Source organism: Thunnus albacares, chromosome 20 (assembly GCF_914725855.1).
Source record: "Thunnus albacares chromosome 20, fThuAlb1.1, whole genome shotgun sequence".
Taxonomy (NCBI): domain Eukaryota; kingdom Metazoa; phylum Chordata; class Actinopteri; order Scombriformes; family Scombridae; genus Thunnus; species Thunnus albacares.
In genome coordinates, this window is record NC_058125.1 from 11,907,946 (window position 1) to 11,929,823 (window position 21,878).

Below are 21,878 nucleotides of genomic sequence, written 5' to 3' on the forward strand. Positions count from 1 at the left end.
GAAATGAGTCTAATGATCTCACACTCTAAGTTGACGTAATTTGTCCATGTCAAAAATATCCCTCCAAATGAAAATCAGAAATACCGGTAAAACCCAAGTTCACCAATGCGTAATGGGCTACTGTGCAATGCTTTCTAATCATATGACATGTTACCAGAAATAGCAAAAAAGAAAGGTGTTTGTCCATAAAAATGCTGGTTAATGTACTCTGTAGGCTTTTAGTGGAGGATGAGGTTTGAAGTGATTTTGTTTCCAGCATACATTACAAACAGACACCTTCTGTGTAATTACTGGAGGAAGGTATGTAGCAAATTGTTCCCCGGTGCATGCACACCCACACATAAACAACTTTTCAGGCTGATGTTATTATTAGATCATTACACTTACTTGATTATTGATTTACCATAATTGCTGATAGGGGAAATGCTTTTACTTGCGTGGTTAATTTTGTGGCTTTTACTTACCCTGTTGCTTCAGGAGTGTACGCATTTTCTGCTCAGGCACTAATAGCTGAAGGAATAGTTTGGCATTAAGGGAATTTTGCTTATTTAGTGTCTTGATTAGAGTTAGATGAGAAGATCAATACAACTTTTATGTCTGTGCGGTAAATATGAAGCAGATCTTGTTACCTTTGGACTAGCTATTCCCCTGTGTTTCCAATCTTTGTGCTAAGCTAAGCTAACCGGCTGCTGGCTGTAGCTTCATATTTAGTGTCAAACTATTCTTTTAAGTCGCTCTAGATACTGGATAAAAAATCAGCTTAATGCTTGAATTATAAATATCCGCTATTATGACACTAAAATACAATTCATTTGATATTAATCTAGTGTGAAATCAGCCATTCAGAGGACAAATTGAGGCCAAAAGCAAAAAGAGTCTGTCAGTCAACATCACAGGCAGGTATTTCAATGGAAAGACGTGGAGATTTCTTACGTGGATAACACAATGACATATAAGAGCAGTACTAAACTCATCTTTCTATTTTTCACATCCCTTTCCTCACATCTTGCTTATTCTCCTTTTGTCCTAAAAAGAAGGACATTTTTGTCCCATGGGGGATAACAATATTGACGTCAAGAGATGAGTTATTGATTGAGAGGACAGCGAGACAGTTGACATGCAGCAGACTACTTCAGGTACCAAACTGCAGAAGCATTCATACATGTATGCGGCATGTGTGAAGAAATATTCACTTCAGTGTGAGGTGATACATATCTATTGAGTTTTTAACACATGTCGAACAGACATACACATGTTTTGAGGAAAGAGGAAGGATGTTTGTGCTCATCTCGCCTCTGCAGGCCACAAGAGCTTTGCTGCTCACTACACATCTTTACATGTTGGGGAAATTGATGCAACACTGCTTTGTTCTAACGCCCTGCGATATATATGAAGAGATAATGAGAGTGCGTTCTGTCCTGATTGAATGGGATGATGACATCGATATGAAATAGCTCCGGCCTTCCCATGGCTTCTATGTGTGTGTATTCCACATAGATACATCTTCTTGTCTAGCGGGTCATTTGACCTGCTTTGTGCTGATTGAAACACTGGAAAATAAACACACAGCAGTTCAACCCCAAACTGCACCACTGATGTTCAAGAAACGACTGAAATTGGATGCAAGTTCTGCAGAGCTGGTCAATGTCACAGAGAGAGAGAGAGAGAGAGAGAAAAGAGTCAAATGGCTGAGCGGAGACAGTTCTCATGTATCATTTTGTGGAACATATCAATGACCATAGCAACATACAGAGCAAATAGATCCCCACTGGTAATTATGCAAATGTGGATGTGACATGTGAATCTGCGCCCAGCATGATGCGACGAGAGGGGAATTCACCAACATTTGGCTGCTCTGCCTCTGCTACCATTAGCTTCCACACCCCTCCACCCCCCCACCCCCCCCTTCTCTCTCTCTCTCTACCCCCCATCACCACGTTTCCATCCCCTCCTCCTCCTCCTCCTCCTCCTCCCTGCCTGCCTGCCTGCGTCCATCTCTTTCCTGTTCTCGCTGCGGTGTTGCTATAGCAACGGAGAAATGTGGGAATACCTCCGTCCTTCAGAGAGAGGGGAGGGAGGGAGAGAGAGAGAGAGAGAGAGAGGCAGAAAGGAAGAGGATGGGAGACAGACAGAGAGGGAAGGGGTAGACAGAAGAAGAGACAAGAGAGGAGAGAAGAGAAGGGAAGGAAGTGTGGAAAAGACTGTTAATGAAAAGACAGAGAGCGAGTGACTGTGACTCACTGCCTGAATGGACACCATCGCCCTGTCACTTAGCCCCCTGACTCCAAGCGTTTGTCCCCCATCCTCGGCCAAAAGCTACCCTCCCATTGATATTCAGTCTCTGTGAAGAAGACGCCACTGTTATCTCAGTGGAGGGGTGGGTGCCAGTGGGGGTAGGTTCGACTTAGATGGCACGGTGTCGCACAGCCATGGCGTAGCTTCACGCTGGGCCCTACGCACGCCATTTGTTTGACGATCCATGTGTTCTGGATGTCTCCATTTGTAGTGAGGCTGCAGTTTCCATGACAACGTCCGGACTAAAATAGCACCGCGCTTTCCTCTCTCTCTCTCTCTCTCTCTCTTTCTCTCTTTCTTTCTCTCTTTCTCTCCTCCGCTCACAATACACTCATAACTGTTCATTCGGGCCTCGTTCTATCAGGCTGAGATGTCCCATACTGCTCATCTCCATTCATCATATGGATTGAAGCACATGTAACCCCCCCTACATCCACCCACCCATCACAATTTCTCTTCATACACACATACACACACATACACACACACACACACACACACACACACATACACACACAAACACATACACAGGCATTCACACGCACAGGCATTCACACACGCACATGGACGCGCACATCACATCTCCTCCCACCTCTTATCTCCCATTTTCAGTCTCTCGGTCGCCCTGCAACAGATTCTGTCAACATGCATCAACCTCTGCGTTGTCATGACGACGGTCTTGAAAATCACTGCAATTATTTCAACAAAGACAAAAACACTACAGCCACTTGGGGGAGAGGGAGGAAAAAGGATGGAGTGTGTGTGTGTGTGGTGTGTGTGTGTGTGTGTGTGTGTGTGTGCGTGCGTGCGCGTCTGTTTATGTTTATGTTTATATTTATGTTTTCTGTTTATTTGAGTGACATAGAGAGAGAAAGAGATGCAGTGTTGTGAATCGGTGCATGCGGGTTTAGTGACCCTTCAGTGAACTGGTGTGTATCAATATGGCATTTTCCACAGCAAATGTGCATATGTTAGAGTGTGTGAGCGTATTTCATGTGTATGTACAGTATGATGTGTGAGTGTGTGTGTCTCTCTCAGTCTCATATGGTGAAACTGCTTTCTTTTCCTTCACTTAGACCCTCGAGTAAGTATATGTTGTACTGTAAATCAGTGCAGGTGGACTCACTGACCCATTTGTACAGGTGTATGGTTTTTCAAAGCCAACCTGTATCAGCTACCACACGTGTGTATGTGTGTCTGTGATTACTGTACACTGCTGTGAGATAGAAAGAGTAAAACAGATGGGCAGAGACAAATCTGCTCAGTGGTGGTCTCAGAGTCTATTTTATGCTACTTTTTTCATCAAAGTACTTTTGATACTTACTGTAAGTACGACATTCTATATTATGAACAAATCCTATGACCAAAATTTAAAAAAAAAAAAAAATCCTTAAAATTGTTTTCATTGCTTTCATCAATTATTTTGAATGCTAGTGAGTATTTATCTCACTAGGATGTGTGACTCAAAATAAACTAATATGCCTGTGTTCATGATAATAAAAGAAAATATCACTAAATGCAAAAGGTGTGGCTTATTTGTGTGTTTTTAATATTTTTTGGACAAAAGTGGAGATCTGTGGTAAAGAGTAATTCAGGCTTTGTTTTTGTTGACAATAAGAAACATGTAGAATATCACCAGACTTATCTGTTAATTAAATTAAATTTGTTCTCTTTTGTTCATTAAATTAAGGTCTGTAGAGTATTAATTTAATCTTGAGAACAGTTATGTTACACTGACAGGCCTCTTCTGTGAACACTGTATATTACTTAGTACAACAGATCATATCTTACACTTATCAAATATGATGTCAGCGCTGTATAGCTCTAAATCTTCACACTCACTAATCCCATTGTATCCCATAAAGCTGCTTTGATACTAACGGATACTTACATGTGTGCAGAGTCAGGGAAAACAACTCCAGGCCCTGTAATTTTGGGGCCAAACCCACAGCAGATGACAGCATGTTATAATGAGGCCCTGGGCCAGTGTGCATGTGTGTGTATGTGTGTGTTTATTCACGTAGGAGGACAGTCTGAGACGCCAGGTGGGTGCGTCAACACTTAACCTATTTTCTTTGTCAAGCTATGAGTGTCCTTAAGAATATATGACAGTGGCTTTAAAGTGGAGTTATCCACACTGAGGGGCCAAACGTACATCCTTAAGATCAAAGGTCAGGTAGTGGAGCTATAAAAGCATCGTCTTCTTTACTGGAACATACACTTAATGTCAGTCTGACCGAAGATTTGGGATGCTTCCGTCTGTAACTCATTTGACTAAAAGAGGATAATGTGTGAACAAGTACTAAGGTAATTGCATGTATTCATTTGATCTTTTATGTCTTTGAATCTTTTTGGATGTGACATTTAGTTGAGCATGTAATCTAATGTATATGACATTTCATTCTCATGAATGATTAAATCAAGATGACATAAAATCTGGGCAGAGCGCTACAATATTTTGCAAATGATGACACAACATACATATTTAATATGTTGTTTAATTGATCTGAAAGACACATTTTTGCACAATCTTCACAAGCTCCACTAAAATTTAAAAGTATTCATAAAATTCAGTTCCTCATAGCCTTTAACAATTAAAATTTCTTGCCATTTTTTCCCCCTTCACGTCAGCAGGGGAACTCTTTAAAGGAGGAAGAGACTGACAAGTCAAAAAGATGTTGAAATTCCAGGAAAGTTTGGGCTGTGTGTTTCTTCTCTGTTGCATCTGCTTGACTGAGTGTCGGGAGCTGAAATTCGTCGTAGCTGTAAGTTTTTCCTTTTATTTTTTTTCTATGCTCATAATTAAAAAAGTTAACAATTGTACATAGTATTGCAGTTTCATATTAAGCTGTCTCATGAAAGATACACACATGCAAGATGTTTGTATAATATTACTGACAACATTTATTTGTTGAATGCTAGATTTTTAATATCTGGAAGCCACTTCAGATCACATGAGAGTGATATCATTGCATGTCGCTGCTGATTACACTGTATTTTTCTGCTCACTGAGTCTTATTATATTTACACACTGTATGTGGCAAAGGATTACTTTGAGCCTAAACTCCAACAGTGTCAAGCATATCTCTCCCAGACACTACAGCGTTGTTCATAAACCTCTTTGCATATCTTTCTCTTGCACTGTAGTTCAATATAGAGTGAACAAATGTTTATGGAACTTATTTATTTAGGTCGTCTTCTTTAAAGCACCTTATCTGGTATCTCAAATGTTATACTTGTGTGTTTGTCACAGACTACAATTTAATCTGTAGCCTTACAGTAACCATTTATCAAGAGTTTGGGTTAGGTTTACTACTTGCTATAGTGGAATTTTATTCATTGCAGCCTTATCAGCATGTTTTTGTGTGTGTTTGTGTAATAAAATTATATTAAGTTGAAAAAAAATACAGTTTTATTACATTTTATTACATTTTATCTGTTCTTTTTTTATTTTAGTTGATTCAAGTTAAGTTTGCATCAGTTCAGTGATAAATCTTAGTTCTAGGCAGTCTCAGGAAAGTGTTTTGCATCAATTATCAATGAACTTTAAAGGCAAACCATGACTTTGTTGACTTGTATGTGTGGTCTGCTTTTATTTGAGGTTTTACACCCAAATGAGTTTAAATCACTGTGGTGCTAACAGGAAAACAGTGAATCATGTGTCCATAAACCAGCCTAATCGACCTGTGTGTTACATCACAACCCAGAACGTGAGTCCTCAAGTTAATAATAACGGAGCAGCTTCACAGCATTTGTGTCTTGGTGACGTCACCAAAATGACTCCTCTGTGTCTCAAATCCAGAGTGAACTGTCCAAGATCACAGGTTTCTATATCTGACTTCTGTCTCAGGGTGGATTACTTTTCCCTAAGTACACAGTGTAATGGCTGGCACAGCACGGTGGCATCTCAATCCATGTGACATAATCTGTTATGACTTTTAAGGTGTTCCGACATGGTGATCGATCGCCTATTGAGTCGTATCCCAGGGATCCTCATGGGGAAGGAGTGTGGGCTCAGGGCTTCGGACAGCTGACTGAGGTGCTGCCTGTTATTCTGTGTGTGTGTAGGGAAAGCAAACATGATAGAAATATATGTGTATTATTATTATTATTATAAATGTCTATATGATTTATACCTCTTTTGTATTTCTTCACAGGCCTGTGTGTACAGTAGCTTTAGATGTGGTGTCATAAATTACAGTATATTTCACTTTCAGTCTCTAATAGACTTAAGTCTTAAGACGGAGGAAAAGCTTGCTTTATAGAGATTTAATTAAATTCCTTCCTACTGTGACATTGTTCTACTCTCAGGCAATTAGCCAGTTTACAATGTATAAACTTATTATTTCCGGCTTTTGTAGACCTTGTAGAAGGGCTGAAATTTGTTATGTTATGTAAATAAATTCCATCTGACCTTAAATCTGCCAAATTTTCAGCAGAAGGTCAGATTTTACAAAAAAATAACCGTGCTGGCAATTTTCCTTTCAGCTGGGCATTAAACAACAGTTTGAGCTGGGTAGGTTTCTGAAGAAGCGTTATGGAAACTTTCTCAGCACAGACTACAACAACAAAGAAGTAAGTGTATTTCTGTGTGTGTTAAATTTAGCTTTCTTTCAGCTGAAGGCCCTTACATGTATGTCTTTCCATTCAGTGTCACCTAATCCTGCTGTCATGTGTTCTTCCACTCCAACATGGGAAATTAAGTTTGTGTCTTGCTAGCCACTGTCTGTAATGGATGTAACCATATACACGAAGTTAATGAGCATGACTCATGTTGGTGATATGACTTGTAATATGCTGTAACATGTGGGGAAATATTGCCCCTGGGCTCCATGTACAGTACAGTTGGCAGCACGCATGTTGGTTCAGGGTGCCCCCAGGGTTGCATGCTCAGCATACTGTCATTATGGAGACATGATTTCCGCTTTCTTTTCCTGTCCTTGTTTTTTTCACACTATGTGTCTTCCTTTATTTTCTCCTGCTTTCTCTTACCCTACCCTCTCCCCCTCTCCATCCTTGCATTCAGTCTTCTTGTCCCTCTCTTAAATAATATGCAATTACCACAAAAATAACAACTCTTCTCAGTATCATTAGTGTTTCGTCGCCCAAGTCTCAGTCAACTCATACCGTACCTTCCCCTGCGCTGCCATGTCTGTTTTAATTTGACAAAAGGGAGGGAAAAAAAGAAGCATTCTCAGCATCACAGGAACATCCAACCTTATCAGTGTGATTTACTGTGTGCAAAAACCTGACACAGGGTGACAGAGAGATATAGACGAGCGAAGGCTGATGTCAGAAAAGATCACAGAAAGACGGATCTTTCCCCCCCTCCCTTGCTCATCCATTTGGATCTCTTCTGACTCCCATCCTCTTTTAAGGGAATACCTCAGTTGACTTGGAATAAATACAGCTCACTCATGATACACTGCTGCTTAGCTGGGTGCATTTATTTTGCATCTTTATTAAATAAAAATAGAAAGTGAATTATGTGCGTTTCCACTTTGCAAATGCAAATGTAGTCCTTTTGAGTTTCAAAGTGCATTTCCACTTTCTATAAAAAGCAAACTAAGCCTGAGTGTCCCATTTGGAAGAACACAGTTGACAGTGGTATCTGTGACAAGTATAGTACCAACATATGCATGCATTTACCATGTTCCCCCCATGTCTCCAACAGTTATATGTGCGTAGCACTGACTACGACCGCACTCTCATGAGTGCCCAGGCCTGCCTCGCCGGGATGTTCCCCCCAACCAGACGCCCACCTCCAATCATGCCCCAGTTACTGTGGCGGCCTATTCCAGTGCACACTATCCCCAGGGCCCAGGACAAGGTGGGCTGCTGAGCCACATAAATATTTCCTTTCACACAGCAGCCATACACAGCTCAATAGAAACCTGCTCTAGATGGAGTTATTTGAGTCTCTCTCTGTAACTCCGTGTTACTGTCTGTGTTCACTTAAAGCTGTGAACCTGGCGCTCTGAAATTCCCAACTGTTTTAAAGTGTGAAATGAACATATAATTGTGCCCAGAAGACTTGCAATACCTGCAGTAATGTGCATTATTTCCACTGATGTTGTGCTGTTGTTTTCGATTTCTCAAGCTGTTGAAGTCTCCAGGCAAAGACTGTCCAAAGTTCAGAGCGCTGATGACGGAGACGTTTGAGAGTGAGACCTACCAGAGGTTCCTCAGGGCTCACCAGGTGATACAAACAGTCCTCACTGTACTGTAACTCATCCTCAGCATCTGTTCAATGACGTGAACGTTCTACTCGCAGCATCACTTTACAATGAGTCATGTGCCTGCATGTCGACCACGGAAAACTTGCTTGTAACTCTGTTGTTTTATATCATCACCATCAGATTTGCCATAAAGAATACTTTTCCTGTCTAACCGCTGCTCTCTCTCTACTTACCCATGCCTTGATTTGTAAATGAACTGACGCCGTGAAATGCACATTTCTGTTTAACAGTGAAATATATACTTCACAGTTGTCGGTGCCAACGTTATCAGCACCTCCAGTGGACGTGTTAGGTATGCTGTAGACATCATGTCCTCTCAGTAATTTTCTCAGGCACGGTGACTCCAGTGCCTACAAAAAGCTGCACAGTGCAAGTTCTCTCACATTCTCAGAGACGCTAATTAACGGTTTGGATTTAATTAGATTAAGAATTACAATGAAAAGGTTTTAATTAAACTGAGTCCCATGTGCTGCCTATTAAGGTGGTGTCTGAGATCAGGAGCGGGAGCCTTCTGCATTGGATTTTAACACCCTCTGCTGGAGGCAAGTTACATGCAAGAACCAAAATGGTGCAATTTTTCACTATGTTGTCCAACCAAAGCTTAAACTAACAACATTCACTACATCAGTGAACATTATGAATCCATAAAAATCAACCAGCTACTGCTACTGTGTGCACTTTTAAACTACAATCAGCAAGAGCCATTGTACGAGCACCTGCAAAAACAACCACAAAGAAGTTTTATATTACCGTATGAAAATGGCAAGTAAAGCATTTAAAAGAGTTGAGTGTAATGTTCCTCTTTCACTCCTTTTTTTGCAGAACTTTGTGGAGGGGCTTTCCAACCACACCGGTTATCCAATCTCCAAACTGGTTGGCAAAAAAATATGGAGGGTCTATGACACGCTTACCTGTCAGGTATACTCAATGATTCACAGCAAGAACTCAAACATACAGTAGAGACATGCACATAAACAAGCTTGTATACTACCTGTATTATGCAGTTTACAAATGTGTCTATCACTGATACAAACACCAGCTGCAGAGCAGAGAGAGAGAGAGTCAAACAGAAAGAGAAGATCTGCTTTCTTTCAACACATCTGCAGAGACGGGGAGGGGGGCTGGAGCGTAGGGAAATCATTTTTATACATACAGTAAGACATGAATAGGACAACATATTGAAATGATAATTAAAGCATTATGAGATGGGTGGATTCTAGGCCAGGTTGAATGCGCTCATTCACACTTGCAAAATGAGCATCTGTTATCTTCAGACCAGCGCTAAAAATAGCTGGGATAATAGAAACGATGAAATACAGCCATTTAAACCCCCCTTTGTTGTGATCCATGTGTTGTGTAATCTGATTATTAGCGTGATGCGGGGTAATGAATGTTATTTTCTCGCGCAGAGGATCCATAACTTGACTCTCCCACGCTGGGCCACTCAAGATGTTCTGGACACCCTAAAGAAAATAGCATCCTTTGAGGTCATGTACAGCATCCTCAGTCACAAGAGGAAAGAGAAGGCAAGGCTCTCGGGAGGTGAGGATTCACATTAGAGCAAATTAATTGAAAGCGCTGTTCTGAGAAAAATGGCATTAGAATACAAATGCTCTGTGTGTATCTACTGTTGTGACTTCTGGCCGACGCTTTGTTTATCCCTCTGCCAGTGTAAAGCCTGGGTCAGGGTCAGGTTTCCCAAAAGCATATTAGCACATATGAGCTAATGGGACAAAAATGATCACGGCGCAAAGACAAGATGCTTAATAAGGTCAAAGGGATCGTGTTGGTGTCTGGGAAAAATTTCATTTGCACTGCTGACACTGTGTTAATTTACCAGGCGTCCTGCTGAATGCAATCCTGAGGAATTTCTCTAAGGCTGTAGAGCAAGGGAGCACGCTCAAATTCATTATGTACTCAGCTGTAAGTTTAGCATTTGGGCACGTACACAACACAAATAACACATCGTAATCTATCTCACATGCTGTATCTCCTCACCTCCTTACTGCGTGTGATGTTTGTGTCTCATTCCAGCATGACTCTACACTCATAACCCTCCAGGCTGCTCTGGACGTGTACAACGGCCTTCTTCCTCCTTACGCTGCCTGTCAGCTCTTCGAGTTCTACCAGGAGTATGATGGGTAATGACTTTCCCCCAGCCTTACTCTGTGCACTTTTCTCTTTGCATATTTAATCACACTATGTAGGTCAGATGGCTAAAATACACCACATTTTGAGTGATTGCATTTCACCGTTTAGCAGCACCAAACCATTCTGTTTTCCTTTTCAATTAGATGGAAATATGGCAGCCATCCAGCGCCGCAATGGCCAAATTATCACATGATACAAAGCTATTTACATAACACTTACAACAAATGTGTGTCATCTCATTGTGTTCATCCTAATAATTCCCCAGATCCTATTCTCTGGAGCTGTATTACCGCAATGACTCCTGGCACGACCCTTACCCAAACCCTGTGCCAGGATGCAACGGGTTGAGCCCCTGCCCTTTGTCTATGTTCACTGAGCTGGTGCGGGATGTGGTAGCAGAGAACTGGGAGGCTGAATGTGGGCTTAGGATAAGGTTGTCAAACACAGGTGAAGAAAAAGTAGATTTTTTTTTATATTCTCATACTTGCACTGGCTTCTATGTGCTTCTATTTCAAAACATACTTTGGCATTGCTAAGCTGAGGTTTCACTGCATTATGTTTATTCCTGTATTCAAACCACCGGAGAGTGGTTCTTCAGCACAGAATGTCTGATTTAAAAATATCAGGGCTTTTCGGAAATGTTCCACCATCACTTGTACTGGAACCGGATTGTTGTCTCCCACAGGTGTCATAACAGCTCTTGCAGTGGCTGTGGGTCTCCTTGCAGTGGCGCTGTTGTTCAGCATAGGAGTGGCAATCCACAGGAGACGAGCACACTATTCCAGAGAGGTGTAGTGCACACGACTGTCACACATGTGCCAAAAATAAAGGAAGGTGCTTCTCAGATGTGGAGACAGCTCTAATAATAATGTGCCATGTATTTTGTATTCTATAACCTGATTATGTCTGTGTGTGTGTGTGTGTGTGTGTGTGTGTGTGTGTGTGTGTGTGTGTGTGTGTATGTGTGTGTGTGTGTGTGTGTGTGTGTGTGTGTGTGTGTGTGTGTGTTTGTGTGCGTTTGTGTGGTTCCTTACTTCTAAAATTTCCATGATGTATATTTGCATGACTAAAAGAATATGTAGCATGTACACAATAGTTATGAAAAGTATATTAACAGAGAAATAAGAGACATTCAAAATAAACAATCAATTATCGCAGGCATCTCTAAATTTTATTTGATTCACTCATAACAGTGTGAGGTCTACATGCTGATGTTCACTGTTCATTCAGTGTTTGGTTCATATCATTTCACATTCGTTGCTGTTCGGTTTCTCACTTATCCACCTTGTCTGGGTCTTTGGGAACTGTGGAATAACAGAACAGATGAGGAGTGTTAGTTTTCATCAAAATAAGCCCTAAATGTAATATCATGCATGTATAGGATTGTATTGTATTCACATTTAAATAATTAAAATTGCTGCCATGGTGTGCACATTCAGCTTTTAGTGTAACCAACTACCTACGCATTGTTTGAAATCAGCATAACAAAAGAGAGACACTATAGGTTGCTCTCATTTAGTAGTACTCCTCTTCCACCCCTGCCACCCACTTCCTCTCCTCCTCCCCTCCATTCTTACTTCGGACGTCCAGCTTGCACTCCACTTCGTCCGTGCCCAGCTCGTTGACAGCCATGCAGGAGTATCTGCCTCCATCAAAGGTGCTTGGCTTGCGAATGTTGAGGGTCAGCACTCCCTGGTTGTTTTGCATCAAGAACTTGGGATCCTCACCAATGATCATCTTGTTCTTCATCCAGGTGATCTTAGGCTAAGATGTGAAAAAGTCAGATGAATAAGTAACCCGGTGGAATAAAACTTACTAACTTTACTAACTAAACTTTCTTTTTCTAATCTTTTGATACTACTTTTTTGTCTTTATCTTGCAGCTATAAGCATAACATTTGATAAGAAACGAACTTCAGACTTTACTTTGCTCATGACAAGTGGCACTGTCAGCCTTCTCCTGTGAATCACGCTCCACAGACTATTTATTTTACCTTGGGGTAGCCTCTGACGGCGCAGGAGATGGCAGTGCTGTAACCGGCCACTACAGATCTGTCAACCAAGGGCTTGGTAAACTTGGGCGAACAGTTCATGTCTTTCTCCTTGAATGGGGTTGGTTTGTACTCCAGGCCTATATGGAGAAGGGTGGGAGAACATGCAAACTCATTTAGTCAACCCCATAAATCAGAGACATCTCATACATACTGTATGTACAGACACATGCACATACTGTCACACCTGTCTTTTCAATGGTAGCCGTGTTCTTGCTGAAGCAAGGCTCGTCACTCAGGCCACAGAGGTTTTCACTGTAGACACGGAAGTTGTACTCATTGCCCATGATCAGATCTGAAGCTGTGCAGTGTGTCCGTCTGTTGTGCTCATAAACGGTGTACCATTCCTGAAGAAAGATGATATTTTATTATATTCTCAAACATTTATTTCAGTTTAACATAAAAGCACAAGTTAAAGGAGAGGTTCACGATTTTTCAGGTCTGTCCTAAAACAATAGTCAGGTGCCCAGATGGACATGCTTTTCTTACTGTAATCATTCCTCCTGTTCATACTGGCCATTAGAGGATCCCTTCATAGCGTACATCTGATTATTGTTTTAAGACAGACTTGAAAATCTGTGAACCTATCCTTTAAGCATACAAAATAAACCAAGAGCCACATCAAGCAGTGGTGATGGCTAGTATTGTTGTTGAGCCACAGGCCCCAACTAGACATTTAAGCAGGTTTGTAGTGCTTGGGGTTTGACATCCTCCCCCTCCTTCCCTGTCTCTGACCTTGGTCTTCAAGTCTGCCTTCTGGATGGTGTATCCAGTAACCTCACAGTTGCCATCATCCTTGGGGGGGTCCCACTCCAGTGCAGCATTGAAGCCCCAGACGTCTGTCACTTTCACATGCAAAGGAGGCCCAGGCTTTTCTGATTGGGTTAAATGTCAATGTCATATGTTCAGTACATATCAGTTGTTACGCTGTGATGATTTTCAAATTTTTTTTTAATGAATGGTAACAACGTATTAAATTTGTTGGACATTTTATTGTATATAACAGAATCAATAGCTCACACATTTCACAAGTCCTGATCAACTTACCAACAATCCTGATTTCAATGGTGGCCCTGTCCTCCATGTTCTCAATCTGTACAACCAGCTCATATTTTCCTGAGTGTGCTCTCTCTGCAGAGCGGATAAAGAGGATGCTGTCCACGTTGCTGTTACGGACATGGACCAACTTGGGGTCAATAGGTTGACCATCCTTGTACCAGGTTGCAACGGGGCGTGGTTTACCCTATGAGACACAAACATTTTTAAGTACACCAGAGATTTGGTGCACTTTTTTCATTTACCTTTCCAAAATGATTGATGGCACAGAAAACAAGGAAAATCTGTTTTGTTTTTAAGTGGTAGATGATAGCTTCTAATATCTTAGCTGGCAAAATATTTACCAGACAAGACTCTAAATTATAACAGCTACACTAAAATATGTGGTAATGCTTTACATTATAGGTCCCTTCATTTTATATGAATTTCCTGGATATTTTGGGAATAATTTTAATTGTATTTAACAATTATTTTTTAGGACATTTTATGGAGAGGGAGGTGCAATTAAGAAAAGAATGAAAAAAATGTTATGTTGATTTAATTGGTAAATAATTTCAAAAAATATTTGAAATGGCTATATAATCTGGTAGTATACTGGAAATGTGCTCATTATAGAGTTTTTAAGAAACAACCTCATATGCTAATATGTACAGTAGTTTGACACACAAAACTACACACTGAAAACTAGTGAAGAAGTATTTTCTGTCAGTTAAACAATAGGAGTCTAATTTAGAATTTTTGCAAATGAACAACTACGTATGAACCCAAATATAATGAATTGGCATTTCGGCACAACTAAACCAACTTAACACTTTTTTCAGTTTTTTCTTATAATTTGTACCAAATTGCACTTGTGTAAAATGTCCTGAAAATAACCCTTAAATACCTGCAAATTACTGCAAATTTCCAGGAAGTTAGTATAAAAGTAAAGGACCTAAAAATCACTATAAAGTAAAATATTACCAAATAGGTTTTAAGATATTGATATAAATGGCAGAATTTACTTAACTCACACTTAAGTGAGAGAGTTAGGGGCTGGAGAAAAACTCTGTAAAATATAATATAAGAAGTTTGGGTTAATTAAGACTTCATATAACATCAACAGAATCTGACAGAAAATGGAACTAATTTGAACTTATTTGGCTTATTTATCATAAAAATTTAAAATTTATTTTGTTATAGTGCCCCCAAATCCTCCAAATTTCCCTCAAGCTAATTGTTGATGTTTTGAAATTTAACATAATGTCACAATCTGCTCCTTAGTGCCTCTCTGCAGCCACACTTTCTCTGGGTACGTCTCAAGTCTCTTATTTTGCTCGGAGGAGCAAGGAGCGAGGAGCGAGGAGGGATCTCTGAGGAGCGAGGAAACATGAGAGCAGCCTTCATTGAAGTCTTTTACTAGCCGACACGCACCCTTATTGGATATCAGTTATTGATTGGACGCTGCACCTGATCTGACTGATCTGATACATCACTGCAGTTTCATACCGAAGTGGAGACAGATTATAGATTCAATTTAAATGTATCACTCCCAAGTTTTATACTTTACTTGTTTTCTGATTCATCATATAGTTAAAATCTATTAATTGTCGACCTGATCAACAAAAGAACCATTAACAACTTTCTTCATATATTAGAAAGATTTTTCTTTTCATGATCTATTATTTCCTCCATTAAACTGTTTCTTGCTGACAGACAGACTCTTCCTGACTTTAATTTTATCCATAATAACAGTTAAACACATTTATATTTTACATCATTTATCGTCATTTCCATTCAGTCACATGTGAGGCTGAAAATTCCTGAGCGTCGGGTTTGATATGAGTCACATAATTTCCATTTTCCCTGAAACATTTAGCCAAATACATACTTTCCAGTGTTCAGAAGAAATGATCATATTCTGGGTAATTGAATAATGAATTCACTATCAGGATTATCAAAAAATACAGATACAAATAATCAATAAATAGTATAAATGCATTCTGTGAGTAGAAATGGTTCCTGTGCCTCTGAGCAGGACACAGTATAAATGCAGAATGCAGGTTTTTATTTAGGTGTTTGTTAAACAGGTAACAGGCTGCAGAATGGAAACAGCTGCTCTAGCGGTGATAACTGTGAACCTTTATTAGTATTAGCACAGTGCACATGTGTGAAGACACAAACTCCATCAGAAGTTTCTACAGCTGTTAAAGCCGACTGACAGCTGATCCAGCTGTAATCAGCTGTCATCGTCATCAGAAACGGACGTCGCTTCACATGACACTTCAGAGGAGAGGACGTCTCATGTCTCTTAAAATAAATTTCCTCGTTTCCTCTCTCTCCTCGTTTGGTTTCCTTGTGTCTCTCCTTGCAGGCTCTCCCAGGCCATGAACTTTCCTACACTTCCCCACACCTGCCATCCTCAAGCTGTCCACCAGATGCCCTTGGACTTTCCCTCCTTTCCCCATCTACACACCTGTTCGCACTTCTCATCAGTCCTGCAGTTACCTGGTCTACTCCGCCCGCTCCTCACCTGCAACTCATTTCTTCATTAGCCACTCACTTCATATACCAGCACAGATTGTTGTAATTGTCATGTTGCTTTTTGTCAGTGCTTTTGAGCTGTATCCTGTTACCAGGACATGTACCAAATCTGTACCTACCTGCCCACCTGCCTGTCTGGACTTTTACCTGTCTTATCTCCGCAACTCTGTGGATTTAATTCAACTGCTGTTTTGGTCTGTTTGGACTTGCCACATATGTGTGTGACCTTTTGGTATCTTCTCTTTTGACAATAAACTCACTGAACTGTGTGTTTCAAAACCATTCACAATAAACAAATGCCTTGAACATATTGGTGCCACCTGACACAATCTTTGTCCCTGCAGTTTCCCATTGATGTTTAAATATTTTACTATGAGGTAGCTCAATGTAGAACTAAAATACACAATGACCCAGGTGTGTTGAGGTGTGTTTCTAACCTGGAAGGGGATGGTCAGGTTGATCTTTTCTCCTACTTTCTTGGTGTACCTTGTTCTCAGATCGCGAGGAAGGCGGATCTTAGGATATTCTAAAGAAGTTAAAGACATTTCAATTAAATATGAAGAATGCAATTTAAAGACACACTATAGTGTAGTGTGACCTGTACACTGATACTATTCCTTCATATTATCAGTGTACAGGTCACACTACACTGAAAAGAGTAATACTAGAAGTCAGCACGACAAATCCTTCCTCATTAAAGTCAGCTCAAAATGTTAATGCTATTGCTGAATAAAATAATAATAACCCATAAAACATGATTGCATGTACTCTTTTATCGTGTCTGTTCACAACTGACTCACCCACGATCTCACGGATGGTGACGGGCTGTGCCATTGTAGCAGGAGGACTGCGTCCAGCGATGTTTACTGCCACCACCCTGAAGTTTATCTTCTCTCCCACGGGGAGGTTACGCACCACATATCCCTGCCTCTCACAAAGTTCCTTGTTTGCCACCACCCACTCAGTGTCTAAAACAAAAAAAAAATTCATGGGATTTATAATGAATAGTTGAATGAATAATGAATCATTTATAATGAACTAATGTTTTTATTCTCTTATATCCATTGATTATGATGGTATACAGTACCTGTTTAGTATATTCATTCTGGCTTTGTGTCTATATTATATATTATACATTTAAGAATATCAGAGAGTGTCTGTGAATGTTCATAATAATATATCATTATATCACAATTTTGCTCTTATCACCTCCTTCCTTGCAGTATTCAATAACGTAGCCATCCAGGCCTCCGGCTCCAACTTTTTCTGGGGCGAGCCACCTCAGGCTGCATGTGCTGTCCGTCACATCGTGCACCGTCAGACGCAATGGCTCGCTAGTTGCGGCTGAAGTTGACAGAGAGAAACACTTGAGAGATTCACTGGGTTGGCTGGAGAAATGTGATGCACAAAGAGAGAAGCACAGAGGAGCTGAGAAAGATGTTACCTGAGAGAAGAACAAGGATGGCTGTGATACGTACCAATAGGCATGAAGGGTTTGGAGTTGAGACTTGGCTGAGACAGGCCAATGCTGTTGACAGCAAACACCCTCATCTCATACAGAACACCTTCAATCATCCTCTTAGCCTCGTATGTAGTCGATTCATATACATCAAAGTTAAGCTTTGTCCATCTGGAAGAGCCTTTCTTCTTCCTCTCCATGAGATAACCTGATGGATTAAAAACAAGGTGAGCAAAAACATGTGCAGAATAATACTCAGACAGAGACAGAATATACACAGAAACTCTGTCTCAGAAATCAAATCAATACCCAATATGCCCAGCCCCTTGAACATGAAGAGTTTGAGATAAAATTCACTCTTTACCTTTGATTGCTGCACCGCCATCAAATTTAGGAGGCTGCCAGGTAATAGTGGCACAATCCTCTCCTACTGATACGCATTTGACAGACTCAGGGGGGTCGGGCACATCTGAAATAAGATTATAGTTTTAGAATACATCAGCAAAGTTTAAAAAGCAGTAGGATAAATACTTCAATACTAATTCTGAATATTTAATCTCAGGTATTGTACTGTAAACCATATCACAGCACATCAGTTTGTTAGCTAACAGCAGCCCTGCTGACATTTAGTCCTCACTTACCCACGATTTTCACAAACAGCATAGCCTTGTCCTCTCCAGCAGGGTTGGTCACACAGATGTTGTACTTGCCCTCATCCTCCCTCTCGGCCCCCTCTATGATGAAGCAGCTCAAGTCTTTCCTGGACTCCACCCTTACACGCCCCTCAGTGTCTTTGATCTCCTAAAAAACAGGAAATTGTTGCGTCTAAACCATGGATGTATAATAAGAATAAGTCTAAATTCCATGAAATTTCACTCTGAACAAGTACTTCCAACTGGCACATTACCTTTGACCTTACAGCTGGCCCTGACTAAATGGGTTGCTGCGTAAAAACATTAATTTTAACAATATTTGTGTGGCATTAAACATGGCACTAACACTGCCAGGATGTCCTCCATACAGTAAATGTACATACTACAGTTGGTTTTTGTACCCAAGAGTTTGCACAGCCACTCTAAGGGGAACGGGTGAAAATGACAAAGGGGCACCTCTACCATGTGCAAGGTTAGAGACAAGATTCATGTTCACCCTAATGCTACCCCAGAGCGGCACTCTGGCTAACCATAGAGGCTTTGGGGCCAATCACAGGGCCACTTGGGTAAATCAAAAGGGCATTTATGAGCCATTTGAGTTGACCAGAGGGAGAATTTGGCAGCACTTGGGCTCACCAGTGGTCGCTAGGGCCACTAAAGCACCATACTAATGCGACATTTGGGCTAAATAAGAAGCATGTAGCTGTCCGACGAGGGCACAGCCATATCACGCTTCCAAAACAGGGTACTCTGTGTGCTTTACTGCCTGTAGGCACAAACATTCCCATTGGTTGGGTCAAATCTCAACAGAGCAGCAGTTTTTTTCAGGTGAGGTAGCATTTAACTCGAGCCCAGCAAAAGAGACAAAAGAGGAAGAGGAGTGATCCTGTCTTGTCTTTCCAATGGAAGCCATGGTAATGTATACGTGACAAAAAAGATCATTTATAAATAAACATTTTGATTTGAAGATTAGAATTATTTTTTTTACATAAGTTCTGTGCCAACCATGGGACTTTGACCCATTAAGGTTTGTCTTAACCAATGCGATTTGTTCTGTTTACAGAGCAGTTTTGTCTCAGATAATGTATGCATGACTTTTAGAAGTTCAGCAATCCAAATCCTTTACGTGGTATTGCCTTGTAAAACCTGCACATGATTTTTTACTAAGCACTGTAGTGACCTTTTATTTGTCACATCCTTACGTGATCTCCTTTGGACCAAACAACTGTGGGTGCTGGCTCTCCTGTGATCTCCACATCCAGTCGGAGCTTGTTGCCCGCCACCACAATGATGGTGTTTTGGGAGACCATGTTTCCAGTGGTGTCCAGGTGGATCTTTGGAGGATCTTGTTAAGGTAGAATGTTCAACATGAAGAGTGAGCGTGGGAATATATCTTTTTTAAGATATGAACTATACACAAAATTAAATAATTTTTTAAGGCTACCTACCTTGTCTGGGCACATAGTCGATCTTAATTTCTGTTTTGAGAGCAAAAAAATAGTTGACAATATTATTCAGGCTGCTGATAATTAATGCTTCCACAACAGCACCTCCGTAATCATTCTGTCTTTCTCACCCAAGAAGTTAAGTTTGGCAGAAAGCGACAGAGCGTATCCATCAGGAACAAATGTGTAGTCGCCAGCATCCTCTGGTTTCACTTCATCAATAATCAGCCGATGAAACCTGAAACAAGCAACAGAGACGATCTAATGTAAGGAAAGTAACGTGTTTACATCATATCTGCCTCATTAAAAGGAAGGTAAAGAATTTATGGAATGTTTAATATACTATAAATTGTTTTCGCCCTCATCTTTCTACCTTCCAACATGAGTCATTCTGATGCGCTCGTTTGGCAAGACCTCCACTCCATCTTTGAACCACTTTCCTGTGACCTTGTCATCAGACACCTCACACTTGAACATGGCCTGTTCTGCTGCCTTGACCGTTAGATCAGCAATGTCCTGCAGCACCTCCAGTTCCTTTTCTGCATAAGACATGGGAAACCACAAGAAAACAGTTCAGGCAAGAGAGAGAGAGTGTGAGAAGGTATAGGCGAGAGGGGGGATGAGGTTCATGATTGTAATATCTGGACTTCCACTGCCATGAGTTGTTTGTTTATAAAGAGCCCTTGGGCCACCAGTGAAATTCAGCTGCATCCTTTGCACTCAGAGGCAAAGATTTAAAAGACAGAAAACCTTGAACCTTAAATGTCATAAAGTCATAAAGTCTATACACTGGTGTAGCATCTTTAACTGGTGTTTTCTTTTGAGCAAATTTTGAATAAATTTTAAATTTCTTAACGTTTTATAAACTCTACAATCACTCCAAAAGTGAAATTAAAACTGTTGTGAATATAACATTTTCCAGTGGTACCTTCCACCTCCAGCTCTCCCTTGGTATGTCCGCCGTTTGTCCAAGCATGGTACATTCCAATGTCATCGAGCGTAGCCTCCTGGATGATCAGCATGTGCTTCTTGCCATCCTTCTTGAAGCGATACTTATGGGTATCTTTGTCTCTGTGAAGCTCTACATCTTCAAAGAACCTGTAAATAAATATGAAATAAGCACATTTTTCTTTGAGATGTGTCACTGCTAAATGTTTAATACACTATAGTAACAGTGAGCCTACAGTACAGTGAGACTGATGTAAATCTTCAGGCTATAGAGTAATATTTCCGCTATTCAGTTATTACTAAAAAAATATTGCATTTATCAACTGGAAAATGTAAAAATAAAGTCTGTGCTGGATACACTATACTGTATAAATGATACTATATACTAATGGACACTAATAGATGTTTATCCATTTGTTAAAATTCATCATCTTACAGTACATTGCTTTTCTGAATTTTTCATTCCTAACTGTGATTTATTTACTTATTTGCTTTCTCAACCTTTTTAGATATTTGCAAAAGCATACTGAGAGAAAGCAATCTTTTTTTACAACAAAGGCAAAAAAAAGGAAGAAAAAAAATCAAGAGGTCTTTGAAATTACTTCAGGAGGATGGATCAGAAAGCATACTTTCTAAACTCTGTGTTCACTGTAGAAATCAGTATTTGAAGCAAGTCGGCAGAATGAAATTGATAAGTTCCAGATCTTTTTGTGACAAGTGAAGAAGCAACAAATAAAATAGAGGTCTATCTAGTTGAGCCTGACAAATAAACAAAAGCCAGTAACATTTATATTTTGATGTGTACTACTAGAGTACACATCGGTTATGCACATTATAACACAATGGAAGGATTTAGAGATGAATTTATTGTGATGTAAGACTGAGTGAAAGAGAGAAAAGTTGTAATTCCACAATCCACTATGGAAACATGTTTTACTAATATATATTTCTCTATAAGATATTCAGCTTTTAAAAGTAACTAAAGGATCAAAATTCACAGAGGTGATGCTCGAATCAAGCTTGATTGAGGCTATACTGCAAAATTACTGCAACATATAC

At 40.3% G+C, this 21,878-nt stretch overlaps 2 protein-coding genes across 5 annotated transcripts in view; one reads left to right on the forward strand and one right to left on the reverse strand.

Moving 5' to 3' along the window:
- The first annotated feature begins 6,052 nt into the window (after positions 1–6,052).
- LOC122970910 (testicular acid phosphatase homolog) lies at positions 6,053–11,736 on the forward strand. The gene is made up of 10 exons (XM_044337271.1): positions 6,053–6,334; positions 6,784–6,870; positions 7,970–8,125; positions 8,396–8,494; positions 9,357–9,452; positions 9,944–10,076; positions 10,375–10,457; positions 10,569–10,675; positions 10,951–11,132; positions 11,371–11,736. Exons 1-10 carry the CDS (start codon positions 6,227–6,229, stop codon positions 11,478–11,480), a joined length of 1,161 nt encoding a protein of 386 aa, XP_044193206.1. The 5' UTR covers positions 6,053–6,226; the 3' UTR covers positions 11,481–11,736.
- A 98-nt stretch (positions 11,737–11,834) lies between these two features.
- The window catches only part of mybpc2b (myosin binding protein Cb), a 30,699-nt gene continuing 20,655 nt past the window's right edge, over positions 11,835–21,878 (reverse strand). For all 4 annotated transcript variants that reach the window (XM_044337270.1, XM_044337266.1, XM_044337268.1 and 1 more), the window contains 17 exons: positions 20,800–20,969; positions 20,245–20,410; positions 20,003–20,109; positions 19,875–19,904; positions 19,629–19,771; positions 18,415–18,574; positions 18,138–18,242; positions 17,793–17,981; positions 17,524–17,658; positions 17,115–17,282; positions 16,752–16,840; positions 13,783–13,978; positions 13,471–13,610; positions 12,923–13,082; positions 12,679–12,815; positions 12,263–12,449; positions 11,835–11,989 (listed from right to left, as the gene is read on the reverse strand). In XM_044337270.1, the coding sequence (XP_044193205.1) occupies positions 11,958–11,989; positions 12,263–12,449; positions 12,679–12,815; positions 12,923–13,082; positions 13,471–13,610; positions 13,783–13,978; positions 16,752–16,840; positions 17,115–17,282; positions 17,524–17,658; positions 17,793–17,981; positions 18,138–18,242; positions 18,415–18,574; positions 19,629–19,771; positions 19,875–19,904; positions 20,003–20,109; positions 20,245–20,410; positions 20,800–20,969 (2,314 nt within the window). In that variant the 3' untranslated portion in view covers positions 11,835–11,957. The remainder of the gene's footprint in view (positions 11,990–12,262; positions 12,450–12,678; positions 12,816–12,922; positions 13,083–13,470; positions 13,611–13,782; positions 13,979–16,751; positions 16,841–17,114; positions 17,283–17,523; positions 17,659–17,792; positions 17,982–18,137; positions 18,243–18,414; positions 18,575–19,628; positions 19,772–19,874; positions 19,905–20,002; positions 20,110–20,244; positions 20,411–20,799; positions 20,970–21,878) is intronic.